Consider the following 26,384-nt stretch of genomic DNA (forward strand, 5'->3'; position numbering starts at 1 on the left):
TTCTGAACAACATCCAAGTATTTTCTCCACATAAGAAACTCAAAGCATATGGTAATACTTCATTACATCTTGAATTCAGAAAATATGATGATACCATCTGAATTCAGATGATACCAATTATCAGAAAATAAATCAAGGTAGTGTTCTGAACTGAAGAATTTATTTTGAAAAACCAAAGTAATAAAATTTCATGGGGTGCTTTATTATAACACTCAATAATTCTATATTATATATAATTATTGTCTTGATTAGGTCAATTAAGTAACTGATTAACTACTTAATGAATGTAATTCAAAACTTTTGGAGGGCATAAAGACTCATATGATTATTTTGAGAATAAACAAGCTTCTTTTGGACAAATCAAAAGTCATAGATCACATTTCTGCATATATTCTATTCTTGATACATCTGGAAAAAGCAACAGTCAATGAGACTTGCAAAATCTGGAAGAAAAAGCAATAAGGATTAATCAAAATGTAATCAATAAGATGAATTTTAAGGTTAACGCTTGCTACATAATTGTCAAAATGCATATTGTAATGGGGAATGGGATCATAGAAGGTGGGAACATCTCAGAATAGGGTTGCAAATAAGATTTTGGATTTATAATCTTTACTCACAATAGAAAAGAACTTACAATAGAATTGTAAATGAGAAGTCTGCAAAGTATTCTAGAGTAATTCACCTGATACCAAGTTCAGGAATAAAGGAAATTAAGGAGCAGACTGTTAGACGTATACCTTGATGAACTGCTTATCTGGTTCTTGGTTATCATCTTTTTAGCTATGCCCTCAATTCTACAAAACTGCTTCATTTTGGTATAGGATCTTGAAAAGTGGTGTGCAAAGATTAGAAGGTAAAATGGAGTACATATATTATACCCCACGCATACACTTCAGTCTTGCCTAAAACACCCCAACATGAACATAAGTAGAGAATAAACATTTCAAAAGAATGATATTGATGCTTATTCACATGTCTTGATTTATGATGATTCTGGAACTAAAGCTGTTACCAGATGAAGATAATTTAAGGATTGGCTCTGTGGCTTTGTGGAGCAACAGAAAATCAAAACCAATATCAGAATCCTATTCTGACTAAATAATACATTATCTATTCATTGCAATACTATAGTCATAATAATCTACCCACTTCTGCTGCTTCTTTGAATCAACAACCCAGAAGAAACAGGATAATGGAGGCCTGCTTCTTAATGCAGTTTCTTAGTGGTATCTTCTGAGTCCATGGACTGTGTTCATTTTGCTTCTTATTATATCTCCAATATTAGTTACAGTGCCTGGCACAAAGTAAGTATCCAAGCCCCAACTCCAAATTATCAAATGACTGAATGAATGAAATTATGGTTCAATAGTAAGTTTTACTGAAGTCAAACATCTGCCTAGATCTCAGGTATATGCCAACTTCAAACTGCCCATCATGGTGCTCATCCTGCTAAGATATAAATTATTATCATTTTTATATTGCATAACAATGACAAGACTACCTGCCTGAAGACTGCTTATCAGCCGGCTCTACCCACTTGACCGATTTAAGGACATCCCTTCCAGCTGGGACCTATACCCCTCCTGTATGTGAATAGTTTTCTCCTGGATTGACTTAACTGATCAGAGTCTAAACCTGGTTGTTCTGCAGTCTATTCTGCATAGTTTACACTTATTTTTTTTTCTTTAAACATATAAGCAAATGCTTACCTCTGAAGCGAAGGTTCCAAAGTTAATTCCAAATAATGTTAAAACATTAGCATCATATAGTTTACACTTATTTTTTTTTCTTTAAACATATAAGCAAATGCTTACCTCTGAAGCGAAGGTTCCAAAGTTAATTCCAAATAATGTTAAAACATTAGCATCATACCATGTCTTGATTTTATTTTCACAACTCTAAGGAAAAGAAGTTACTTAAATTGACTTGGAGATGGAAATGTCGTATAGATAATTCTAGGCCAAAGAGGAGACATATAGAGAGTAATAATTTCCCAAAATCTGAATAAAAAGTCAATAGCTACTTTGAGATCAGATTTATAGTCTAGGGAGTTTCATAGGACAGCAGGCCATTTCAGTTGTTAAAGTGCTAAAATGTAATGAAAGTCAGAAATTTATTGTTTTGGAAAGGAATTGGTTTTCTGCAGACCTTTGTAACTCAGCAGGGCATACAGTAATCCACCACTTAAGGTGATTATTTCCCAAATAGGAGAAGCTCTTAAAAAAACATAACATTTTATTTATCTATGAATGGGCTATATAATTGAAAGTATACTCTTCAAATTAGAGTACATAATTTTACTTAAGATACATCAGTTTAAACTATACAAAGTATAAGCAGTTCTTGGGATGGAAATCTCTATTTTACCAGTATCCCATACTTGTAAATACAAGTTGTTTCTTATATAAGCTTTACTCTTGTTTCTACCACATCCACCCAAACACCATTAGTAGGGTCCTCTCCCTTCAGTTTTTGGCAATGCTTCTGCCCCTTTACTTATGGTATTGCAGCTCCACAACCAATCCTACACACCTGAGCTTTGCCAAAAGTGCCTCCTCTATCTGCAAGGCTTTAGGTTGGAGGGTTGGAGAGAAAGGTTGATGGTATCCCCAGTTCCAGGATTACTTAGATCACATTCCCCCCAGTTTATTTAATTAATTTACTTATACCTTAAATATATACACCTGAATAATATATACCTGAAATAATACTACAATTCATCTAACTATGGATTGGATAAATTAAGAAACTAAGTACCAGGAATAACTCTGTTTTTACAAAAAAAACTTGCTCAGAATTCTAAATTAAGGGGAAAAAAAGCATTTTAAACACTTGGGATTGTCGTGAGTTATCTTTACCTCTAGGTAGGTTGCATTCAGTGGCTCACCACAAATCCATTTTCCTGATGTAGAATTCATGCATGAACATGGCACCTGTTCTGCATTTTCGTTGTTTTTATTCTTTGTCCAGTCTGTGTAGTTGTGTTGGCCACAACACTGGAATGAGGAAAAAGATTTATGACTTTTACTATGAAATATTCAAAATACAGTTAATTATATGATTCCTATGCATATTATAGTGGGTTTTGTTAGAAAGAAAATTTATTAATTTATCCTCTATTGAAATGTACTGAATTTTTAAAATAAGTATTTTTGTTTGTTTAATCCACTATTTTTGCTGCTATTGTTTTTGTTAATCAGAACTAAAGATCTCTACTCATATGTAGTGGGTTGTGACTTGAATGAAACTTTTATACCTGAATTTTATCTTAATGGGAGTCCAGGATGGAAGTTATACCTGATCTATTAAAGTTAAAATCTATATTTAGGATTAGAGTATGCAAAAGGCAATTACCTACGCCATATCTTGCTCCTAACTATATCAGTTTCTTTTGTATTTGTCCAGAATATGCTTTTTATGTTTAATATACATAAAAAGAGAGTCAAGGTTATTTCTCATTTTTTAAAATTAATGTGAGATGTTAGCTTTCAATTTTGTATTATGTGAAAAATTGCCACAAAGGCCAAAAATGATGATAAAAATAGTCACAGAAATTATCCAGCTTCTAAGATATGTCTCCTTTTCAGTGCTGATTCTGGAATCAAACTGAGTTGGGAGGATGAGAAAGAATGGCCTCATATATTCTTTCACCTAAGAAATACGAAAAAGTTGAAGTGGTTATTTTATTGTTTTCTAAACTTGTTATTGAAATTTATAGCATCTGTACTACTTATGCTATATGGACTAACAATCTTTTTAAAATATTGAATGAATAAAATAGTGCTTCAGATATAGGATATTGAAAAATTGAGGATTAGTTTAACCAACTAAATTTGCACATAATATCTCTATTCATGGCTAGTAACCATAAACTGGATCTTATTAATAATAGAGAGGTCTACAAAGAGCTGTTTTCTTGTTTATCAGTTTATGAATGTGGAACTGTTCAGTCCTCTGCTGCAAATTATAATGCAGTCTAAACACTCAATACATGAACGAATTACATCAGAAAAAAATAGGTCAAGTGAAAGCATTTGGAATTATATTTTTAATTGTATTTCAGTTCTCTTAAAAGGTATTTTTGTTATAATGTTGTAAAAGTAATAAATATTTTTTTATATGAGGCATCTAGTATAGAGTACAGAATCTGGTGCCAGATTGTCTGGTTTTGACTGTTATTAGCTGTGCGACCTGAGTAAATTACTCGATCTGAACTGTGAAATAATAATCCTAACAACATTAGCTAACAAGTATTAGTCGCTTACTGAGTCCCAGATCCAAGACAGGGAGTTGTATTCCTGCCAACCAGAAGGAGGAGTTGTTATGCCCATTTTACTAGTAAGCCAGCTGAGGTTTAGAAGGATACTTGTCCACAGTTGCAAAGCTTCCAGTGCGGCAATCCTGGCATTCAGGTTCCAATGAGAACCACCATTCTACTCTGCTCCCGATGCAGACTGCTGCTTAGTTCATCTCCCACCCATGCAGCACAGCAGACCCCAGTTGGCAGAGAACCATCAACACTTTTATAAGTTGACCCAGGTTAAAATACACATCACTTAACCCAGAAAAGAAGATCGAAGTTCCAAAAAATAGAATAAAAGTCAATATTTGTAAATGGAGTAAAATGACATTCCACCCAGTTGGCTTGGAAATACTACAAGAACTTCTCTTCCTTCTGTCTATTCCCCCTTCACCTCATTGTCCTCCCCGCCACCCTGCAGGAGCATTTAATTATACTAATTCCGTCTTACTGTTTTCTGTAAAGCATTTGGAATAGTCCTTCTGGATATGTCTTCAGGCAAATTTTTAGATCTGTATTTGGAAATGACTAAATTCATTTTATCACGCCATACATGGAAGACCTGTTGAAAAATGTATCAAAAGGGAAAATCTGAGAGAAATTTTCCCTGGTGGTTCCTCAGAAGAACAGTCTATTTTGGTTTGCTATTTTCTGCTTAATTCTAGGTATTTTTTTTTCTCCCTCCTCCCCTATAACTATTTTCAGTAATCTCAGCGAGTGTTGAGGTATGTGGGTTTTATCTGGTGAACTATAAGAAGAATATGTTAGGTTCATTTTATGATTAGGGAGGAAGTTATGTGCTATTCTCCTAAAGGGTTAAAGGTTCTAGGTTTCTTTTCAAACTCACAGGAAAAATTGTGAAAACATTGCAATGAACAACAAAAAATGAGTGTCTTTTCAGTAAAAAAAAAAAAACAGGTTTTCTCAGTTCTCTGATTCAATGAGGGTCTGGGAGTGGCATTCTCATTGGCCCTTCTCCAGTCCTGAGAAGGTAAACTTATTTGTAAATAGGATCTTTGAAGATGTTGCTAATTAAAATAAGGACAAACTGGATTAGGTGGGCCCTAATCCAATATGACTTGTATCCTTAAAAAGAGAGGAAATTGAGACAAATCAAATAAGAGAGACAGAAAGAGAGAGGAGAACATGTGACAGAGGTGGAGATTGATTGATGTGGCCACAAACTAAGGGATGTTATGAATTGCCAGCCAGCCACCAGAGGCCAGGAAGAGGTACGGAACAGATTCTCTCCTTGAAGAAGAAGCATGGCCCTGCCGAAACCTTGACTTCAGAATTCTAGCCTCCAGAATGGTGAGATAATAAATTTCTACTGTTTAAGCCAACCAGTCTGCGGTGCTTTGTTACAGCAGCCTAGCAAACTTAGACAGTTATATTTAAGTAAACTCATTTACAACTTTGTAAATTGTAGGAAATTATTGTAATTTCTATGATTCTTGTCATAGAAATGCAAATGAGTTTTTCCTGATGAGGGGTGCAGTGGGTCCACCCATCTCCCCCCAGCTGGTTTTGCATCTGTTATGATTGTCTATATATGTGCCTTCTTTTTGAAATCTCCTTTGAACTGGTTTTAATATCTTATTGGTCTCCCCATTAATTAAGGGGTTTAATAAAATCACTTACATGTGTCTATTTCATTTTTGTACAAGAGTCATGATTTTACATTTTTAAAATTACCTTTTAACAATACTGACATGAAAACTATCAAATCTGAATGTTTGGGGAAAAATTGCCATATCAAAATCTAGATTCTTCAGAGGTAGATAAATTTTAACAGTAATTTACTTAAGTACTTAAAAGTGCATATAGAACTTTCACAATTAATTTCTAATTTGGTCTTCAATAATACCAAAAGGTAGGAATAAAGGATACTATTCCTTTTTATGAACAAAAAGTTAGAGACTCAAGGAATTTAATTATTTGCTTTTGTTTACACGAAGGAGGAAGAGTAAATGAAACTTTTTTATATATAAATTGTTTTTGAATTCTGGTCAAACACTTTCTCATTGTATTATGCTGTCTTTGAATAATGAAAACTATATAACTGATAGGAGTATTACAATAAGTATAAAATATATAGAAGTGAAACTCTTACACAGTTAATTATATATCTATCAGCTAATATATTTGAGAAGATTAGAATCATGTGAAGTGGCATTTAAAATCTATTTTTCTATATTAACTTTCATTTAGAATAGATCATGGTGGTTTTTTCCCCCATTTTCTATTCTTGTGAGTAGGGAGCAAAAGTATGTCCTCGTAAATGAGGTTAAAGCCTCTGAAGCATTTTGGGAGGCCCAGGGCACATATGAATGACTACTTAGTACATAAGAATGACTTTCATACATAACCTATGTGACTCCTATAGAAATAAAATTCCCTTACACATACTCAATTTCACAAGTATCTGTTGAAGCCCTAGTTATCTCCAACAATGAGTTAGGTAGTGTAAATGGCATTAAAGACATAGAGGCTCATAGAAGCTTAATCTAGTTTGAATGTAGAAATCAGATGAAAGCAAACAAGGCTGTTGGCTCTGGAGTCAACTGATATCCATTCAGCCCAGGCACTGTCATTTGGTCATGTAATACTTGAGCCAGTGCTTCTCCTCTCAAAGCCTTAGTTTCCTTTCCTATACATTAGGACTCACTACACATCTCTACGGAATGTTGTAAGGATCAATAATATAGTGCTTAGAGCTATCACAGCCTCTGGGACATGGTCATTATTATTAAACAGCAATTGTTATTCTTAGTATAAGTAGAGAAGAGTAGGAGAATGATGTATAGGTAGTACGAGCTACACTGTGTTGAGAGCCCTTATGTGTTACATTCAAGTACCATCACTGGGTTCAAATGTTAGAGGCCAATTGGTTGAGTGCTGGTACTTTACCACCAAAATCAGTTTCTAGATCCTCACCCACTTCCTGCAGCTGACATTATCCCATAAACACCACTCCACTCCACCCCATATAAACATGCATACTAACATAAAAGATTTTAGATGTGAAGAGAATAACTTCCAGCCCTAAATGCCAGGCCATGAACACTAGGCCCTGGCTGAGGACACACCCAGCACAGATGCCAGGCACAAGAGAGCAAATGAGGTTGAAGAGCACTGGTATATAAGAGGAAATAACTTGTTGGGGGTTGGTCATTACTTAGGGTTCCAGTTATAAAGAGACTTAGGAACCACAAAATTAATTAAAGTAAGAGAATTCTTGTGTATTATAAAGTTCCCATGACAGGAACTTTATAAGTTGCTAGTTTATTTTATATTAACCTTATTTTACAAATGAGGATCTACACTCATGGCTGTTAAGAAAGTTGCTGATTTCTAAATAGACAAAAATTTCACTGAACTGAAACACTGAATTTCCTTAAAGAATGAGGAGTAAATAATGGCTATAATAGTTAAGTTTTGCTGTCCAAAGGTTTTTTTCAGATCATCTGTTCTGTGCTTTTTAAAATTTTATTTTGATAAATATAACTCTTGTTTTTCTTAATCAATTTATTCACTCGTGACCCTACTTGCTTGAAATGCTGGAATCACTTAGTCCCTCTTGTATGCAATTGCTAAATAGATTGCCTTAGTTTTACTAGGCCACTATAACAAATACCACACAACAGGCTGGCTTAAACAACAACTTATTGGCTCACAACTTTAAAGGCTAGAAGTCCAAAACGAAGGCACTGGCAAGGCAAATGGTATCTAGCATTCTGGTGCTGATTTGCCACAATCCTTGAGGTTCCTTGGTTTACATCTCTACCTCCTGTCACATGGGTATCACTCTCTCCTTGTGTCTGCTTTGGTAACCTCTGGATTCTACCTGTGTGGGATTCTCTGACTTTTGGATTCCAATTTCTTATCTCTGTAAAGCCTCTAGTAATATGGATTAAGACTAACTCTCATGCAGTTGGCCACACCTTAGCTAATAATAACATCTTCAGTAAATAAATTTATTTACAAATAAATGTATACCCATAAGAGCACAAATTTAGATTAAGAACAAGCTTCTTGAGGGGTGCATAATTTCAATCTACCACATTGATGTGTTACAAATCAGTACATATGTAAACATATTTCTTGTACCATCTTAACTTCACTAAGAAATAAAATAGAATGTAGAGATTGGGTCAGTAGTTCTAGACAAGGGCTGTGGGGACGGGGGGTAGAACTTGATTTCTGCAGTCTGTATCACCTCCCCTTCACTTTAGTATTGCCAAAACTTTCTCAACTTTACACAAGCAAAATTAAACACAAGTTCCCCTAGTTCATCTTTTCAAACCGAGCCCTGAGCTCTTCCTATAGAAAAGTCTAGTGCTTCCACTGAATCTGTTTCTCCTGCAAAGATATTTATGTTTGGCTTTTATTATAGGATCAACAGTCTCAATAATCTAAGGTATCCAGTGTTTTTTTTTTAAGCTTTTAATAAAGGGATGGACTGATAAGGATATACTTTCCATACCTCCTCTTTCTTTGTGACGATGAGTGCTGAAAGGACCACCTGAATACTAGAAGCCAACATTAACAGTGCTGCATACTAAAATGAAAGAAAAATAGAGATGACAAAGATGTTTCCATTGTATATTTTAAATGCTACAGTAATGGAAAAACAGACATCATATGAAATATGCAGTTTTAAAATATACATATGTATCATTTAGTTTTTATTGAAATAGAAGGGCATACAAAAAATCAATGAACATTTGGACAAGAGTAAGATAGAAAGAAATTATAGTATTTCATGAGAACCTTGATACACTACTTGGTCTAATGGAGCTGTTAGTGATATTTTCTTAAAATTCAGATCTAAAATCTGTCAGTGACAGAAATTCAACTATCTGGACATATTATTCTGTTAAACTGAAGAATTCACTAAATTTGTGACCTACTTTGCAAACCATTCCACAATGAAGAAGGGTAAAGCAGGTGCTATAATAAAGTTAATGTACACCTGAACTTTCTTTGAAATCTAAAAACACTTCTGTCCAAAGCCAAACAAAAATGATTTTCTCATTTATTAGGCCATTTTCTGTTTTTAAACCCAAGGCCACTTCCATTTTTTCATCATAGAAGCAAATATTGATACATGTTGTTTAAAATTGAAATAATGTAGTCAGTAACCTATATATTTACCAGCTAAACTATAACTAGTTATGGTTTACTATTATTTTCACATATTTTAAACATTTAATTCTTTAAAATAGTCAATTGAAACTTGCTTACTTGACATCAATTACTTTTCTTATTTTCAGAGATGTAAAAATATGGTTATTATACTTTATATCTAGTTAGAAGTTCAGATTTATATTACTTACTTTCACATATAATATCTTATTAATTCTCATTAATAAGGGATTGGTAGAGGCAGGAAAAATTGCAAACGGCTTTGAAACGATCAAAATGGATTGCTAGGTGTCTTTTCAAAAGCAAGATAGTTGTTCAGTGGCCCTTCCCAGGTGGGCCTTTATCTTTTGCTAGGCTACTTTTTTTTTTTATTAATTAAAAAAAATTTAACAAACAAAACATTTAGAAATCATTCTATTCTACATATATAATCAGTAATTCTTAATATCATCACATAGTTGCATATTCATCATTTCTTAGTACATTTGCATCGATTTAGAAAAAGAAATAAAAAGACAACAGAAAAAGAAATAAAATGATAATAGAGAAAAAAAAAAAAACTATACGTACCATATCCCTTACCCCTCACTTTCATTTACCACTATTTTATACTGAATTTATTTTAACATTTGCTCCCCCTATTATTTATTTTTATTCCATATGTTCTACTCTTCTGTTGATATAGTAGCTAAAAGGAGCATCAGACATAAGGTTTTCACATTCACAGAGTCTCATTGTGAAAGCTATATCATTGTTCAATCATCATTAAGAAACATGGCTACTGGAACACAGCTCTACATTTTCAGGCAGTTCCCTCCAGCCTTTCCACTACATCTTGAACAACAAGGTGATATCTACTTAATGCGTAAGAATAACCTCCAGGATAACCTCTCGACTCTGGAATCTCTCAGCCATTGACACTTTGTCTCATTTCACTCTTTCTCCTTTTGGTGGAGAAGGTTTTCTCAATCTCTTGATGCTTAGTCTCAGCTCATTCTAGGGTTTTTCTCAGTCCTTTGATGCTGAGTCTCAGCTCATTCCAGGATCTTTGTCCCACGTTGCCAGGAAGGTCCACACCCCTTGGAGTCATGTCCCACGCAGAGAAAGGGAGGGTGGTGAGACTGCTCATCATATTGGCTGGAGAGAGAGGCCACATCTGAGCAACAAAAGAGGCTCTCTTGGGGGTGACTCTTAGGCCTAAATTTTAAGTAGACTTGACCTATCTTTTGTGGGGTTAAGATTTATGTGAACAAACCCCAAGACTGGGGGCTCAGCTGCTAGGCTATTTTACAACTCCATAGAGACAGAAGTTACTTTATAGAACTGATAGTAATGCAAACGTTTCCTGTCCATAGCAAAGAAATGATTCCTAGTCATAGAAATGCAAATGAATCAGGTCTGTAGAGAAAATATGAATCTTCCCAAATTGAACTCTCCTTTCAACCAGTTGTTATTTCTTACTCTTTCGCTCATTAACTAGATAAAATCTTTGACACATGTTCAGTTTTTTTATATATGAATATTTTAGTTCCTACTGCTCAAGGCAGATAACATGAAATGCATTGACTTTAACCAATGGAATTTAATAGCTTAAAGCCTACATTTTTGAGGCTAAGAAAAATGCTCAAATCAAATCACCATCTAGGCCATGCTTTCTTCTTGAAGACTGCTGGAGATCCTCGGCTCCTCTGTTGTATGGCAAGGAACATGGTGGCATCTGATGTTCTCTCGCTCTCTTCTCTTCTAAGTTTCATTGAGTTCAATGTCTTGCTTCCATGGCTCTCTCTTTCTCTGTATTCATCCCATTTGTAAAGGACACCAATAAGAGGACAAGATCCAGCCTGAATGAGTGGGTCATACCTTAACTGAAGGCGCCTCATCAAAAGATCCTACTTATAATAGGTCCATACCCACAGGAATGGTTTAATTTGTTTTTCTGGGGTACAGAGAGTTTCAAATCACAAACATCTAACTGCAGGTAGATGTTTACAGTTATAAGAAAAATTCAGTGTACTTATTTATGTGCTATCAATAGTTATGAGAGCACAATGAGTTACTACCTGAGAACCTTTTTAAAAAATGTGGTAAAATACAAACAATGTAAAATTTATTCTCTTAATCATTTATAAGTATACAATTCAGTGGCATTAATTACATTCACAAGTTTGTACAACCAAAATATTTTTGTCAGCCCATACAGAATCTCTAAGCAATAACTCTCCATTCTCCATTTTACTCCCTGCCCCTGATAATCTCTAATCTACTTTCTATCTCTATGAATTTTCTTATTCTAGATAATTAACATAAGTGGAATCATAATTTGTTCTTTTGTGTCTAGCTTATTTCACTTAGCATGTTTTCAAGTTTCATCCATGCTATAGCATGTATCAGAACTACATTCCTTTTCTAGGGCTGAATATTCCCTTGTATGTATTTACTGCATTTTGTTTATCCATACATCTGTTGATGGACACAAGTTGTTTTCACCTTTCAATGCCTGTAAATGATGCTGCTATGATCACTAGTCTGCCCAAGAACTTTTAAAAAAGGAAAGTAAAATTGCCCCCTAATAGTTACACTAAAAACTAATATCCATTTGATGCTGGATAGAGTTATGCAAAGAAGTAGGAAAAATTACATTTGAGCTATAGAGTTGTTATAAGATTCGCCTATAACTTGACTACATGAATTAATACGGTGAAAGAGAAAATGTGTTCATCAAAAAAGTGTTATTAAGTCCAGAGGAGAAGAGAAACAGAGTCATGAGTGTCCTTCCATGGAGCGTCCAGAAGGGAAATTGAGTGTCTTGGCTCCAGGACCTAACCTGTCAGGACTCAGTGTCATATCTATTCCTTATGATGCAGTCCAGAATCACATGGGGATAGAAATTTCTGGGATGCTTCTGTTTTCTTCCTGTGGTTTCCCCCGCTTCCCCAATGTAAAAATAAAGTTTAGTTTTCACACGAGATGGTGCAGAAAAGGGCTGCAGGACAGCTCAAACCAGTCTTGCAGGCAGGGAAGGAGAGAGCCTCTGACACAAGCCTAGAATTGGTACCAAATAGGTAAAAATAAGTTTAAATAAGTAACGGCCAGTGGCATTGAAATGTAAAGCGTAATCAAAAGCAGGAAACTTCGGCTGGAAATTTGAATAAGTTAGACAATTGGATAGGTTGTAACCTCTGGAGTATCCAACCAACAGAGAAACAGGGGAGGGGCCTGTGTGTTAGGCTTAGGTTTAAGATCCCCTGTGAAATTCTATTGTTTGGCGCACCAGCCACCATTTTTCAGCTGGGTGACCATTCTTGCAAGATCGTGATTAAATTATTTTCTTCTCCACAATGGGGTGAGCATTTATTCTCTTTCAGGTATGGCTTTCTTTCTAATGCCCAACACCTTCACTAGTAGAAGGCACTGTCTCCTCTGCCTAAACAGAAATATGTGGCAAGGAGAAAAATCAAGGTTTTCCTGTAAGCTACTTGTATCCTGGTTTTCACTTCCAAAATCTTAAACCCATTAAGAAAATTATATGAAATGTCTTGGAAGGTGAGGAAGATAGGATTTGAAAAGAGTGGGAGGGCTTTGGAGGACCAAAAGAAAAGAGTGTGGTTTTCTCTTTTGTGTTGTGTTGTGTTCCTTGACTAAAATAATTCTGAGATACTGGTTGGGAGATGGAAGTCTTTGGGTTCCAGAGCAGTGCGGGCCAGTGTTTGTGTTTCTTGCAGCATGCCGGTGAGAAAGCCCCAAGTCCCCAGAGGGAAATGAGTTTATGGTCTCTAGCTTTACCTAAAATGCCTATGCCAGGAGTAATACTGAAATAATATGAGATACCAGTTATTAACAGTAGACAGCAACTGATCCCTATTGCATGAATGACTCCTTTCATCGCATGTTCATTAGGGAGATCTGAGTGTCTCAGGAGAGGGTTACTGTGGGAGAAGGAATAGAGGTAGTAGCTATTTACCAAACCCTCATACAGTCTCACTAGTGTGCCTGCACTGGCAAACACTGAATGAATAGTAGCCTCACTTTTGTCATACCAGGCCATTCAAACAGCAGAATGCATGAACGTGAAGGGACCATGTAGGCTGGGAGAGTGAGGGCCCTGGGAGTAAGCAGTATGTACAAATAACCAATGTCCAGAGGGACCTCCCAGAAGTTTAGTACTACGTAAGGGGTAGAATCTCTGCACTCTTCCTGTAGACTAGTAGGCAAGGGACAAAATGACTATGGTTGAATTTCCTATCTGCTTGCAGAAGAGTGAAATAAAATTTGATTTAATGATAATTTTAAATATCTATCTTTCAATCTTTATATAGATATATTTCATCTGAGTTTGTGGATAGTGATTCATACCTGCCACATGTATAGAAATGATTAGTGCTCAATTCTATACTCCTGCTTATAATTTATCTTTATGTATTTCATGCCTAGGGAGAGATGGTATGCTAGCCAGATGCCAGAGTCTGGTCTTCTCACCAGTTATATTACTCTTTGTTAAATAAAAAACTGTGATCTCAATTACAATTTAGCTTCCCACATGGCACACCCATAGTGAGAAAATGTGTTGACTACTAGACATATTTTCTTTTCCTTGGTAAGTGTTTTGGTTTGTTAAAGCTGCCAGAATGCAATTTACAAGAAATAAAATGGCCTTTAAAAAGGTAATTTATTAAATTGTGAGTTTACAGTTTTAAGGCTATAAAAATGTCCAAATTAAGGCATCAATAAGAGCTTACCTTCACTCAAGAAAGGGTGATGCCATCTGGAACACCACTGTAAGCTGGTAAGGCATATGGATGGCATCTGCTGGCCCACTGCTCCTGGGCTCCATTTCTTTTAGCCTGTTTCTGGAGGGGGTTAATTCCTCACTTTGCTTCTCTGGGGCTGTGCTTTACCTCTTGGCTTCCCTTGACTCTCTCCATGTTCAAGCTTGCTCAGCACCTCATGAGAAGGCACATGGTAATGTCTGCTGGGCCCTGCTTCTCCAAACATCTGGGTCTCACGTTGGCTCTGTTGGCTTTCTAAGCATCTCCAAACATCATGTCTCTACCAACTCTAAAGCATCCATTCTCCAAGGGTCTGATCTGAGTTTCTCCAAATGTTTCACCTTTTAAAGCACTCTAGTAAACTAATCAAGACCAACCTTAAATGGGTGAAATCATGTCTCTATCTAATCAAAAGGCCACACTCACAACTGGGTCTCACATCTTCATGCAAGTATTATAACCAGTTTTCTATCCTGAACAACAGGTCTGGCCCCAAAAGATTGGATCAAGGTTAAAACATGGCTTTTCTGGGGTACATACTGTATCAAACCATCATAGTAAGTGATATTGCTCATTGCAATTAACATATTTGTTTAATCGTTAGCCTATTAAGTTTAGTAAATCATAGTTCATCTAAGGAGATGGATTCTTATCCATTTTATGTTGAAAATTAAACATCTAAGTTTGCAAGGCTGAGTTCCAGATTTGATCACCAAGATAATCCTACAAAAAAGTATCTTGGAGGGGTCAAGATTATCCTCAAGGTCACATTATACTACATTGTCACCATGACATAAATCACTTTTGCTCATTTGTGTGACTTTGACACTCAATATCTAAGGTACAAATTCAGACTATTAATAAAATACATACCAGAATCAGGAGCCATCTAACTTCTTTGTTAATTCCCAAATAACCCAATACATAAAGAAGAACGATAGCAGATCCAATTCCAATCAACATATGAGAAATGCATATCATCAAATGATTATTTTCATCTGTAGGAAACCATAAAATGATTTTTTTTATGAAGTGACATTCTGTTTGTTTTCTATTTAATAATAAATGCAGCAACTAAAGTTTTCACAAGGAAGTGTTGCCAAGCCACTAGTATTCTTACTTTTTTATTATCTCATTCTGTACTTTGACCCTTAGCAAAATCTTTCTTCCTTTGCTGATATAATTTGGAATTTGTTCAATTCCAGAAGCTCTTTTTAGCATTATCTTATCTTCATTGTCTTTCATGATACATGGAGTCTTTCTAGGGTGATCTCTTCTATGTTTGTAATTCAAATATTTATATATTTATTCATTAAAAAGTCATTAAAATTTTTTGAGTACTCAACATATGTGGGGTAATTGTCCCTTATATAACAGCCTGAACATACTAACATGGCTCTCTTCACTCTTCATACTGTATTGTATTCCCTTCCCACCTAGACCATAAGTTCTTAGTGCTATAGATTATAAATGCATGTAGCTAATAGACTATTGAATGCTTAATGTGATGGAACAGACTATGAACTCAAAAAGGGTTCAGCAAATATGATTTAAAAAAAAGAATGAATAAATGAATGGACGAAATATACATTGGGTTTTATGGGAAAACACTGGAGGCAGTTGGATTAGATGCTGGAGGCAGTTTGTATTGGTTTATGGGAGGCAATTTTTAAATGTTTAGGAAATTTATAAGCCAAATGAATTCATGTTGGCACCTTGACATTAGCTATTGAAGGAGTATTTATACCACAGAAATTGGTAAACTCCATAAATCAAAATTCTTCATCCCCGAGCCATCTGTCAAACGTTTGACAGCACACAATAGTGGATGGGGTGCCTATCTTAGTTTGGGGAACACATGGGAAAGTTTAGATAAGATTACTAGAGAAGCTAACACTGGAGCTTAAGCTTTAAATTATCATTGGAAATAGCCACATTGGGTGGTGGAAACATGCTGAGACATAAAACAATCTAGTGTATAGAGGAAACCCAGTTTTGTTGGCAAGTATAGTTTGAAGTATGTAAGGTTTCTAAGGCCCAAATTATGGGCATCTTGTATGCTGTTTTCTAGTTTTCCTCACTATAATTTTAACTCATAAGGACAGGAACTTTATCTTTCTTGTTTAGTACTAAATCACCAGCTCTCTAGGACACTGCCTGGCATGTGGAAGATGCCGAATATATATGTGTTATGTTTTTAAATCATGGCAATGGGGAGCTAGAGAAAAATTTTAAATGGAGAGCTACATGGCTAAAATGCATTTTAAATTAATTACTTTAGTGGCATTTGAAAGATGACTGAGAAAGGAGGTTAGAGCACAAGTTAAGAGGCTACTGTGGTGGCAGAGCATAGATGGGGATCTTAGGTGCTGTGGCGGGGCTATGAATGGAAAGGTGAGGGCAAAATAACTTAAAAAGAAAGAAATTAATTTAAAGTTGCACACGCAAGTACGTTCACATGCAAGCACGTTCAAGTGAATGAGAATTATCTGTCAAGTCAATGATGGAGGGGATGTAAAAAAAGAGAAGGAAATGGTTTTTGTTTCACCTTAATTATTATACAATTCGTATGGGAAGTGTTTAGCCCAGTTCCTGCCACAGGGTCAACACTAAATAAGTGGAAGCTATTATTGTCATGGTGGGAAGAGAGAGACAGAAAACTTTTCATAAGAGCTTCACATACCCATCTGCTCTTAACAAACCTCTAATGCACTCAGACATCATGAATACTTTTCCATGAGCAAAGTATGCAAATAGAAGATACTAAAGCTATCAGGTACTTAGGTATAACTGAAATTTAGCTGAATTATTCAATATATGGTAGCACTTTATTTTATTATGTAGTAAACTTTTATATTTAGCTTTTTCTTTTACAAGTGTATTTTTATTTCTTTATATCTACTACAAAATGGCTCTATAGTGTATGTGGGGTTTTGTTGCCATATATTTAATGATTAAGAGAATGGCAATGGTCTATACCTGTGCTGTCCAATAAGGCCTCTAGCTGTATGTGATCATTGAATACTTGAAATGTGGCTGGTGTGACTGAAGAAGTGACATTTATTTCATTTTAGTTAATCTAAATTGAAATAGTCGCATGTGGAAATTGGCTTCTGTGCTGGGCAGTACAGGATGAGAACTTTAGCCTGGAGCCTGGCAATTTTCTGGAATCGATCAACTCAACATTCTAGTTTAATGGGATAGGTTAATGAGATCACTTTATTTATACTTCTTCTCCAATATAAGAGTTTATTATATAAATTCAGCTAATAAGCAAGTACAAGTAACAGAGGACAGCTATTAGCAAAATAATAATAGCTATTCAAAAGGATAATCCCTTGTGACCTTAATTAAAGCCTTATGCGTTTCATAGAATTATTAGTCCTTGAAAACAATATTTGAAAGTGGGCTCTGCAAAAAATACAGCTGTGTATAACTATAATTACACAAGTGAGTCCATTATAATTTATCCTACAGTCAGACAGCAATGACTACAATAAACTAGAAGTAAACATGTTTTTAATTGTCAAAAAACACAGATTTACCCTTAATGACTAAAACTGAGAAATAGTTGTTAATCAACCAAGTGTTAAAACTGCAAAGAGTCTGAAATTTTACCCTACTTACAAACCAATAAGTTAGCCTAACACAGTTTCATGGGTGCTGGCAGAAGACAGGAGGCTCCTGGGACAGAGACAAAAGACGTTATAACTTGTATAGCAAGGAGCATAAGCGAGCATCAGGTTTGCAGCAGTTCCCTGGTCCCCCAAGTTTCTAGGGGCCCGGGAGGATTCTCCATATGCAGAGGATTTTCATCATAGCTGAGAAATTCTGAACTTAGAAAACTTGAATCATTTATAACAGGCTGCAAATAAATCTGTCCTATGCTCTTCAGGAAGATATTATTTTTACTGTATTGGAAAGTAAGCAAATCTGCCCTTTGTTCCTGAGAGGGATACAGTTTCTATTTGCAGATTTCTGCTACAGAAGAAAAGGGCAGTTAGTGCTTCATTCTCAAAAAAAAAAAGAAAAAAAAAATGCCAGAAACCCATAAGCATTGTCTCCAAAAATTAAATTCCTCTATGTTTATTTACATCTGTAGCAAAACACTCTATATTAGTACAGCTATATATCACAGAACAGGGGTTGGCAAACTTTTCCTATAAAAGGTCAGATCAAGTATTTCAAATAGATTATTCTTTGTGGACATAGAATCTAGGTCCTAACTATTCTGCCATTGCATCACAAAAGCAGCCACAGACAATATGTAAGTGAATGGGTACAGCTGTGTTCTAATAAACTTTATTTACAAAAATTAGGCAGCAGCTGTATGTGGCTCATGGGTTGTTTTTGTTGAACCTTGGCATAGAATCTCTGATCTTCAAAGTCTTGTTAAAAACAAAGGGATACCTTTCTTCTCACCAACCATATTTATAGGAAAATAATCTTTAGTTTCTAAAATTTCTATCCACAGTGACCACAAAATGAGAAAAAATAGGGGCAATGTAAACATATATTTTCATAAAGTTGAAAGTTTTCAATTATATTCTTATTTTCCTATTTGGGCTATACTATATTTTATTTGTAACCATGTGATAGTGAGAGTATGGTAACTGAGTTTTAAAAGAAATTACTTAACTTGGGGGATTAAAAAAAAAAACAACTGTTGATTTCCATTATCTGTTCGAGTCTACATGTCTGCAAGGGTCTAGAGTTAACAGAACAATCCACAAATTCCTTTTTCGCTTATCTCTCTTGTCCAGCAAAATTCCTAGCTTTCTCCTCCCAATTGTCTCCTCTTTATGGTGTTGGAATTAAGTAATCTTAATAAGTTTTTCTAGAACAAACTGACAATGACCTTCAGAGGAAAAATCAGATTACACGGAATGGATTTTAGTGTAATACTGCCACCTGCTGAATAAATCACGTACGCAATTATTTAAATTTAAATGCCTTGAATGTTTGAATGCCTTGTTTATTTCATTTAGAGAGAAAAAGGTAAAAATAAATACATACCTGAAGCATAAAAAAAAATGTTTCTACCTAATAAGAGCCAGGCACCACTTCCCATGAATAAAAGTCCAAGAACCTACAAGAAAGACAGTCAATGCTTACTTGTTTTTAGTATTTGCCTATATAAATGCATTACTTTTTTTTTTTACTAAATAATTACCAAGGTTCTTACCAAGAAAGCTCCGTTAATAAGATTTAAAAAGTATTTAAAAATTAATATTTTGTTTTTTCTTAACATTCTTTTCCTCCCAGGACACTGATGATTTCTGAAAAAGAGAACCGCAACTTTTACTAAACATTCACCAAATAACAACTTTACATACTTATGCGTATTCATCTCATTTACTTGCACGGCTTTCTTCTCGTATTAGTTGTCAGCATAACAATTTTTTTTCTTGAATATAAGGATCTGTTGAATATATCTTGAAATTCTGCTTTTTTTAACCAGCATTTTTTTTTTGATGAGGAAGTCGAGATTGAGAAGGCATTTGTATAACATATCAATGGCAGGCTTATTGAAATTCTAGCAGTTTTTGGAAAGTAAAATATTTTGGTTTTTGTTTCCAATCTTAACACACTTATCTTTGCTGTATATCTTTCCCTCACCTCTGCCTGCCCTTCCTCTTTCCCAGAATAATTAGTTCCTCATTGAGCCATTCCCTAATTTTTCGCCTCTCTATTATTCTATTTCTTTGTCTTTTTTCCCCCTTCTAAACTCTTTTTTCCCCCATCTCGACTCAGTCTTGAAGGTTAGAGTAGGCCTTGTACACCATTATAACTCCATGGTCTGGCATACAGGTAATCAATAGATATTTGTGGAATGAATTAAAGGATGAACCTAATTATATTATTAGTCTACAATTTAATTTGGAATATAGTGTTAGGAAAGGAACTAATTTAAGGTTGTCTTTAATTAAAAATTATTTTCCAGTATCCCATATTCCTAAAACTTTCATGGAAAAACCAACACCTACCGCATTATTTTTCGGTGCTTCATTTTTTAGAAATGAAGTGTTTAAATTTGCTTGGGTTTTGGTCTAGGTATTCTCTTCTGCTTTATTGTTTTAAATCTAGTTAGTAACAGATTTTTTAACTTATCATAGCTTTATAATGTTTTAATGCATGTCATGCATAATTGCCATGATAAAAGGAGATTTATTAAGATTAATCTGAGCCATTTGTCCCTAATCAGAAGGAAAACAATATGTTCGTTGACTGAAGGATGCTATGGAAAGTGGAATGGTAAGAGAGGTTTGGGTCTGAGGCTATGCACTCCCCCATCTACTTTGACCTCTGAAGCCACATTCCTTCTAAAAATTCCCAACATTCTTCTCCCTGTCTTAAAGAATCTCATTAGGTATTATCTCCCATCCTCTACTTTGAACTCTCTAGCTCTCATTGATTTCCCCAGTTTCTGTCCTATTCCTCAATCTAGTGTTGGCCTGCTTTGCTGGGACACTCAATGGAGGCATGGCTTTTCATTCAGTTTCTCCCCAAGAGGCAGGAGGTCTATATTTTGGCTTCAACTCCATCGACTGCCTCATATGGAAAAGTTGTGATCCTTTCCTATAGCCTGAGCAGGAGCTTAGGCCCTAAGTTCCAGCCTCAGCTTGTTTGAGAAAGAGAAAGGGGAAAACGACAGGGGAATAAGAAAGCTCTGCACTAATCCTGCTGTGAAATATAAGGGCATGGGTGTTGATGTGGTAGTAATTAGCACGTAAATTAGGATAAAGGCTAAGATGTTTTATGAAAGGAAATGTTCTAGTTTGCTAGCTGCCGGAATGCAATATACCAGAAACAGAATGGCTTTTAAAAAGGGGAATTTAGGGCGGGCCGCGGTGGCTCAGCGGGCAAGAGTGCTTGCCTGCCATGCCGGAGGACCCCGGTTCGATTCCCGGCCCCAGCCCATGTAAAAAACAAACAAACAAACAAAATATAATAAAAAAATAAGAAAACGTGTAAAGATGTTTCCCTTTCTTCCTCCCTTCCTTCCTTTCATCCTTCCTTCCTTCTCTGTCTTTCCTTCCCTTCCTCCCTCTCTCTTTAAAAAAAAAAAAAAAAGGGAAATTTAATAAGTTTCTAGTTTACAGTTCTAAGGCCGAGAAAATGTCCCAATGAAAACAAGTCTATAGAAATATCCAATCAAAGGCATCCAGGAAAAGATACCTTGGTTCAGGAAGGCCGATGAAATTCAGGGCTTCTCTCTCAGCTGGAAGGGCACATAGTGAACACGGCATCAAGTGCTAGCTTTCTCTCCTAGCTTCTGGCTTCATAAAGCTCCCTGGGAGGCATTTTTCTTCTTCAAAGATCTCCAAAGTCGCTGGCTCATGGACTCTGTCCTTCGTGGTGTTGCAGCACTCTCTGCTCTCTCCGAATCTCTTTCATTCTCCAAAATGCTTCCTCTTTTATAGGACTCCAGAAACTTCTCAAGACCTACCCAAATGGATGGAGGCATGTTGTCACCTAATCCAGCTCGACAACCACTCTTGATTGGGTTACATCTCCAGGGAGATGATCTAATTACAGATTCAAACATATAGTATTGAATAGGGATTATTCTGCCTTTATGAAATGGTACTTAGATTAAAACATGGCTTTTCTAGGGGACATACATCTTTTCAAACCAGCACAGGACCCAAATGCAGAAAACCATGAATATTTATTTTCCTCCCAGCCCAAGGTGGGTGGACAGATTCTCTTCTAGGAAGTCATCTTGGGACCTTGGCCTAGTGGGTCTGCTCCATTCTGTTTAATAAAAGCTCCCAAGCTTGCTGTAGGAGTCATCCTTTACAACCAGTAAAAAGGAAGAAAAGGATAAGTAAAACCAGGCAAGACTCTCTTCACCAAGTGAGGTGGAAGTCACGCTTCCCTTCTGCGTATATTTTACTAGCATTGATTTGGTCCTTTGGCCATATTTAGCAGCAGTTGGAGACAACCATGTTTGTGCCCAGGAAGAAGGAAAGAAGTGAATTAGGGGGGAGAGTAGAAAACAAAAGTTCCCATCAGAGTTTGGGGGCAATTACAAAAGATATTCTGAGGAAGGAGAGGGTTTGTATACAGTTTCAATATTCTTAACTATGGAAAGGAGGAAATCAAAGGTGTCCAGAAGGACTTTTGTAGGGGAAAAATATAAGAATAAAGGGAGTCAATGGAAATAGGAAAATTGGGAAAGAAATTTTTGGGAAGAAGATTTGTGTCAATTTTTTATAATTGAGTTTGCAGTAGTAGAGAGTATCTATGCGACAATTTGTCCTATAAGCCCTGGGAATTGTACACTGGAGCATAGATAAATGGGTAGGGTAGATTTGGGTGTCATCCATAAAAAGGTGATGTTGGGAGTGAATTAAAGGAATCAAAGAGATATTAGGCATAGATAAAAGTGATTACAGGGTTGAAAGAGGAGAATGACCACAATTAGGATTAATTTAAAAAACAGACTTTAATAGAGTAAGACATAATCAATCAAAACATGGTCCTATGGAAACCAACGGAAGTGAAAATGTTTAATACGGTATCAGATGACATAGGGAGGTCAAAAAGGGTAAGAACATATTTCTGTCATGTCTTCTAAGGTGGATATTGATGGTAATTTCAAAACAAAGTGTTACAACACAATCAATGGAGTATCCAAGCAACTAGTCAAGGAATCCCATATCCATGTTTGCTCAGAGTGTGAAGGATAGATGATCATATATATGAGGGTCTTTTGAGCCACAACCGCAAATAACAAAAAATGGAGATGAAGACATGCTAATACAAAGAAATACACCAAATTAGTGTGGGTCATATTTAAATATTTGGAGTGTGGAAGTTCTGTTTTTCCTTTGACTATAAACAAATAATTGTTAAAACTTAAATAAAACTTTAACCAATTAAATTTTTAACTGGTATAGTATTTCATTTGTTATACTGCTCTTGACTAGCTAATTAGTGGTCCAATAGCAGGGATTGGTTTAATGCTATAAGGATAGATGATTTATAGTGATTCATCTATTCATTTATTTATTTTAATGGTGATTAATATCCTCAGCTTTTGTTTATGCAAGCATGTCTTAATCTCCTCCATTTTTGAAAGAGAGTCTTGCTGGATATAAAATTCTTGGCTTGAAAAATGTTTTCTCTCATCACTTTAAGTATTTCAATCCCCCATCTATTCACCTACATTGTTTCTGATGAAAAATCAGTACTCAATCTAATTGAGACTCCTTTGTATGTAACAATGTTGCTTTTTTTTTTCCAGCTTTCAGAACTCTGTACTTGCCCTTTGCATGCAATAGTATCATCAATATTTCTTAGGGTATACTTTTCTTCATGATTATCCTGTTTGGTGTTCTCTAAGCTTCTTGAATTTACATATTTGTATCTTCTGCTATGTTTGAGAAGTCCTCTGTAATTATTGCTTTGACTATTACTTCTTCCACTTTCTCTTTTTCTTCTCTTTCTATGACTCCAAAATGTGTATATTGGTGCACTTAATGGTGTACCATAGCTATCTTAGGTTATTTCCAATTTAAAAAATTTGTTTCTTTGTGCTCATGTGCCGGAATTCATTTTGAGTATCTTTTCCTCAAATTCACTGATTGTTTATTCTGCTAGCTCCAAAGTGCTCTTGAAATATTGTTTGCAATTTTCTATTTCAGTTTTTGTGGCCTTCAACTCTAAAATTTCTAATTCTTTGCTTAGACTCTTATATGTTCATTCATTGTTTTACTGAAATAATTTAGTTCTTTCTCTGCAGTTTCCTTCATCTTCTCAAGCATCCTTAATATACATTTCTAAAGACTTTTTTGGGTTAAGCCTTCTTCCATTGAATGAGCCATAATTCTCTGTGATTTTCTTTTGCATTGTAACTTTTTTTCAGCACACTGTACATTTCAGTATTTTAAAATGGTAAGCCTGGAATTTATTTTTTGGATATCTATTTCATGGTTTTGGAACCAGGTGGGGATGAGAGAGAGAGTTTTTTGAGCTTCAGCACTTTTATCAGGAAAGTCCGCCTAAAGTGAGTGTAGCATGAAGGGTTTGCTTTGTCTCTGTGGGCCCCTGTCTTATCCTGGGCATTTGCTTAATAGCTGTTTTGTATTTCTCATGTTTACAGGAGTTTGTTTGTTCCCTTACAGGAGTAAGTTTGTTTCTTAGGAGACTGACCTCTCTCTCCTAGAGGTTCATAAGCAGCAGAATTTTTCCAAGCCTTTCTGTCTCTATAGATATTTTTTACACTTCTTTCATTGTCTTAACCTGTTTTTGCTTAAGGGTCACTTCAGGAAGGACTCTCCAAAATATTACTTTTAAAAATAGTCAAATAATACTCTAAATATTCATCGTTATTGCTTTTAAGTTCTTCTGATACCAGAAGATGGGAATATACAAATGAACAAGACAGATCCTATCAAGGAGTCAGATCTGGAATCAAGTATTAAATCCTTCAGCTGAAACTGTTAAGTATATGTGGGGGTGGGGGTGGGGAACAAAGGGAACAGGAAAGTTTCACAGAGGAGATGAATTCGAGATGATCCTTGAAGGATATTTAACAAGGTCCCAGTCAGGCAAAAATGGGGTAGAGGTAGGAAATATTCAAAACAAATAGAAAAAAATGTTCACAACCTTTATATTGGGTTAGGCTAATAGGCAATAAACTAACCAGCTCTGAAAATAATTTCAAAACATTAGCAAAATTTAAATGAAAAAAATAAAGTTGTTTATTTTTTTAAAAAGTGACAGTTTAAAAGGGAAATGACAAACTAAGACACTCAATTTGAAGTTATACTTCTAGGAAGATTGCAAATAAATGGATTTCTGCTAATCACTACACATTAGTTCAAAAAATAATTTGAAGTTAATTTATTTATAACATATATTTTTTAGATATTTGCTGCATTTTGTCCGTTATCAATTAGTAATATTCTAGTTAAATTACTACTAATTTATAGAGTTGTTAGTTTTGTTCAAAATTAACTAATTTGCTAAAATTACTTAAAATTAGTTTTCAAAATGAATTGACTACTGAAGGATTTGATGTTCTTGAGGAAAAGCCTGAAAAGTTTCATAATCAAAAATTAATTAATTTTAATATTTTTACATGTAAGCTTCAATATAAAATAGTAGCTTTGGAATTTTAAATTCTAGAAGAGTTTGAATCAGCAATAAAACTAAACTTAAATAAGAAAAAAATGGCATTTGAGAATGCATGTTAACAATGAAAGTACCCTAAATTTAATTAGATCTGAAACCAGGATTAGTTTATTTTCCAAAAATCATTACCTTTCTTTAAAAAGACACTACAGTGCACATTTTTTAATATCAAAAGTCTACTAATTTCTCACTCTATTTTAATTCTTATGTTGATGTAATACAAGTTTCCTGTAACCAGGAAATATAATCTATTTTTTTCCCAGAAGCTCAATTGAATGTTTGCTTTTGCTAATTGTATGGCAGATACTTTCTACAATAATACTTAGCCATTTCCTCTTGAAAAGTAATACCTTGTTTGCAAACTTTTAATAAATTAAAGTCAGAAATGTTTTTTTTTCACATTTTGCACACTCTATTATTTGTTCCACTAAAAAAAAAAAAACTTGGTGAATTTTTAAATCACAATAAAATAGCATGGTGTATAGTAAGAACTCAGATTTTATATCACAGTAGTGGGTGTCACCGTCAATGTTTTACAGTAAAACGTTTATAGTTCAGAAAAGTATTTTTCAAAATTCTCTACCCCCACGCCCTATCCATTGAGAGGTTTGTTGTAAGCACTGATGATTGATTTTTTTCTTTGCTTAGAAACTTTTTCATGGAAGGTAAACAATTTATTACCCTCTGTTCCATCGCTGCCAGATTACAAATCACTATTCAGGATTAAATTCTGTGGCGTGAACAATTTACACATGGGAAATTTAACATGCACTGAATGAAAATAGACATGTAGTCTATTAGACTACATGCATGTAACATGTAGACAACTCAGAAACAATTTAAAGGTCTGACCACCTCTAATTCGGTAATTATTTTTTAACAGTCATCTCTTTATGAATATTTTTCCAAGTTATTTAAATATTAAAACATACCTGCAAAAGTTTTTAGCTTTCCATCCAGCTAAGATGTTGCGTTCTTGACACATTAAAATCGAGGTTGTTTGTCCTTCTGGGGCACCTGTA

The 26,384-nt window shown here is 35.0% G+C and overlaps 1 protein-coding gene across 1 annotated transcript; it reads right to left on the bottom strand.

Annotated features, from left to right (window-relative positions):
* Positions 1 to 374: 374 nt before the first annotated feature.
* TSPAN19 (tetraspanin 19) lies at positions 375 to 26,307 on the bottom strand. Its single transcript, XM_077168147.1, has 9 exons — positions 26,295 to 26,307; positions 19,403 to 19,496; positions 19,234 to 19,306; positions 15,091 to 15,215; positions 8,790 to 8,864; positions 4,755 to 4,865; positions 2,862 to 2,999; positions 1,818 to 1,901; positions 375 to 443 (listed from the first exon to the last, which is right to left on the bottom strand). Exons 2-9 carry the CDS (start codon positions 19,466 to 19,468, stop codon positions 375 to 377), a joined length of 741 nt encoding a protein of 246 aa, XP_077024262.1. The 5' UTR covers positions 19,469 to 19,496; positions 26,295 to 26,307.
* Between the last annotated feature and the right edge of the window lie 77 nt (positions 26,308 to 26,384).

This window comes from Tamandua tetradactyla, chromosome 7, assembly GCF_023851605.1.
Source record: "Tamandua tetradactyla isolate mTamTet1 chromosome 7, mTamTet1.pri, whole genome shotgun sequence".
Taxonomy (NCBI): domain Eukaryota; kingdom Metazoa; phylum Chordata; class Mammalia; order Pilosa; family Myrmecophagidae; genus Tamandua; species Tamandua tetradactyla.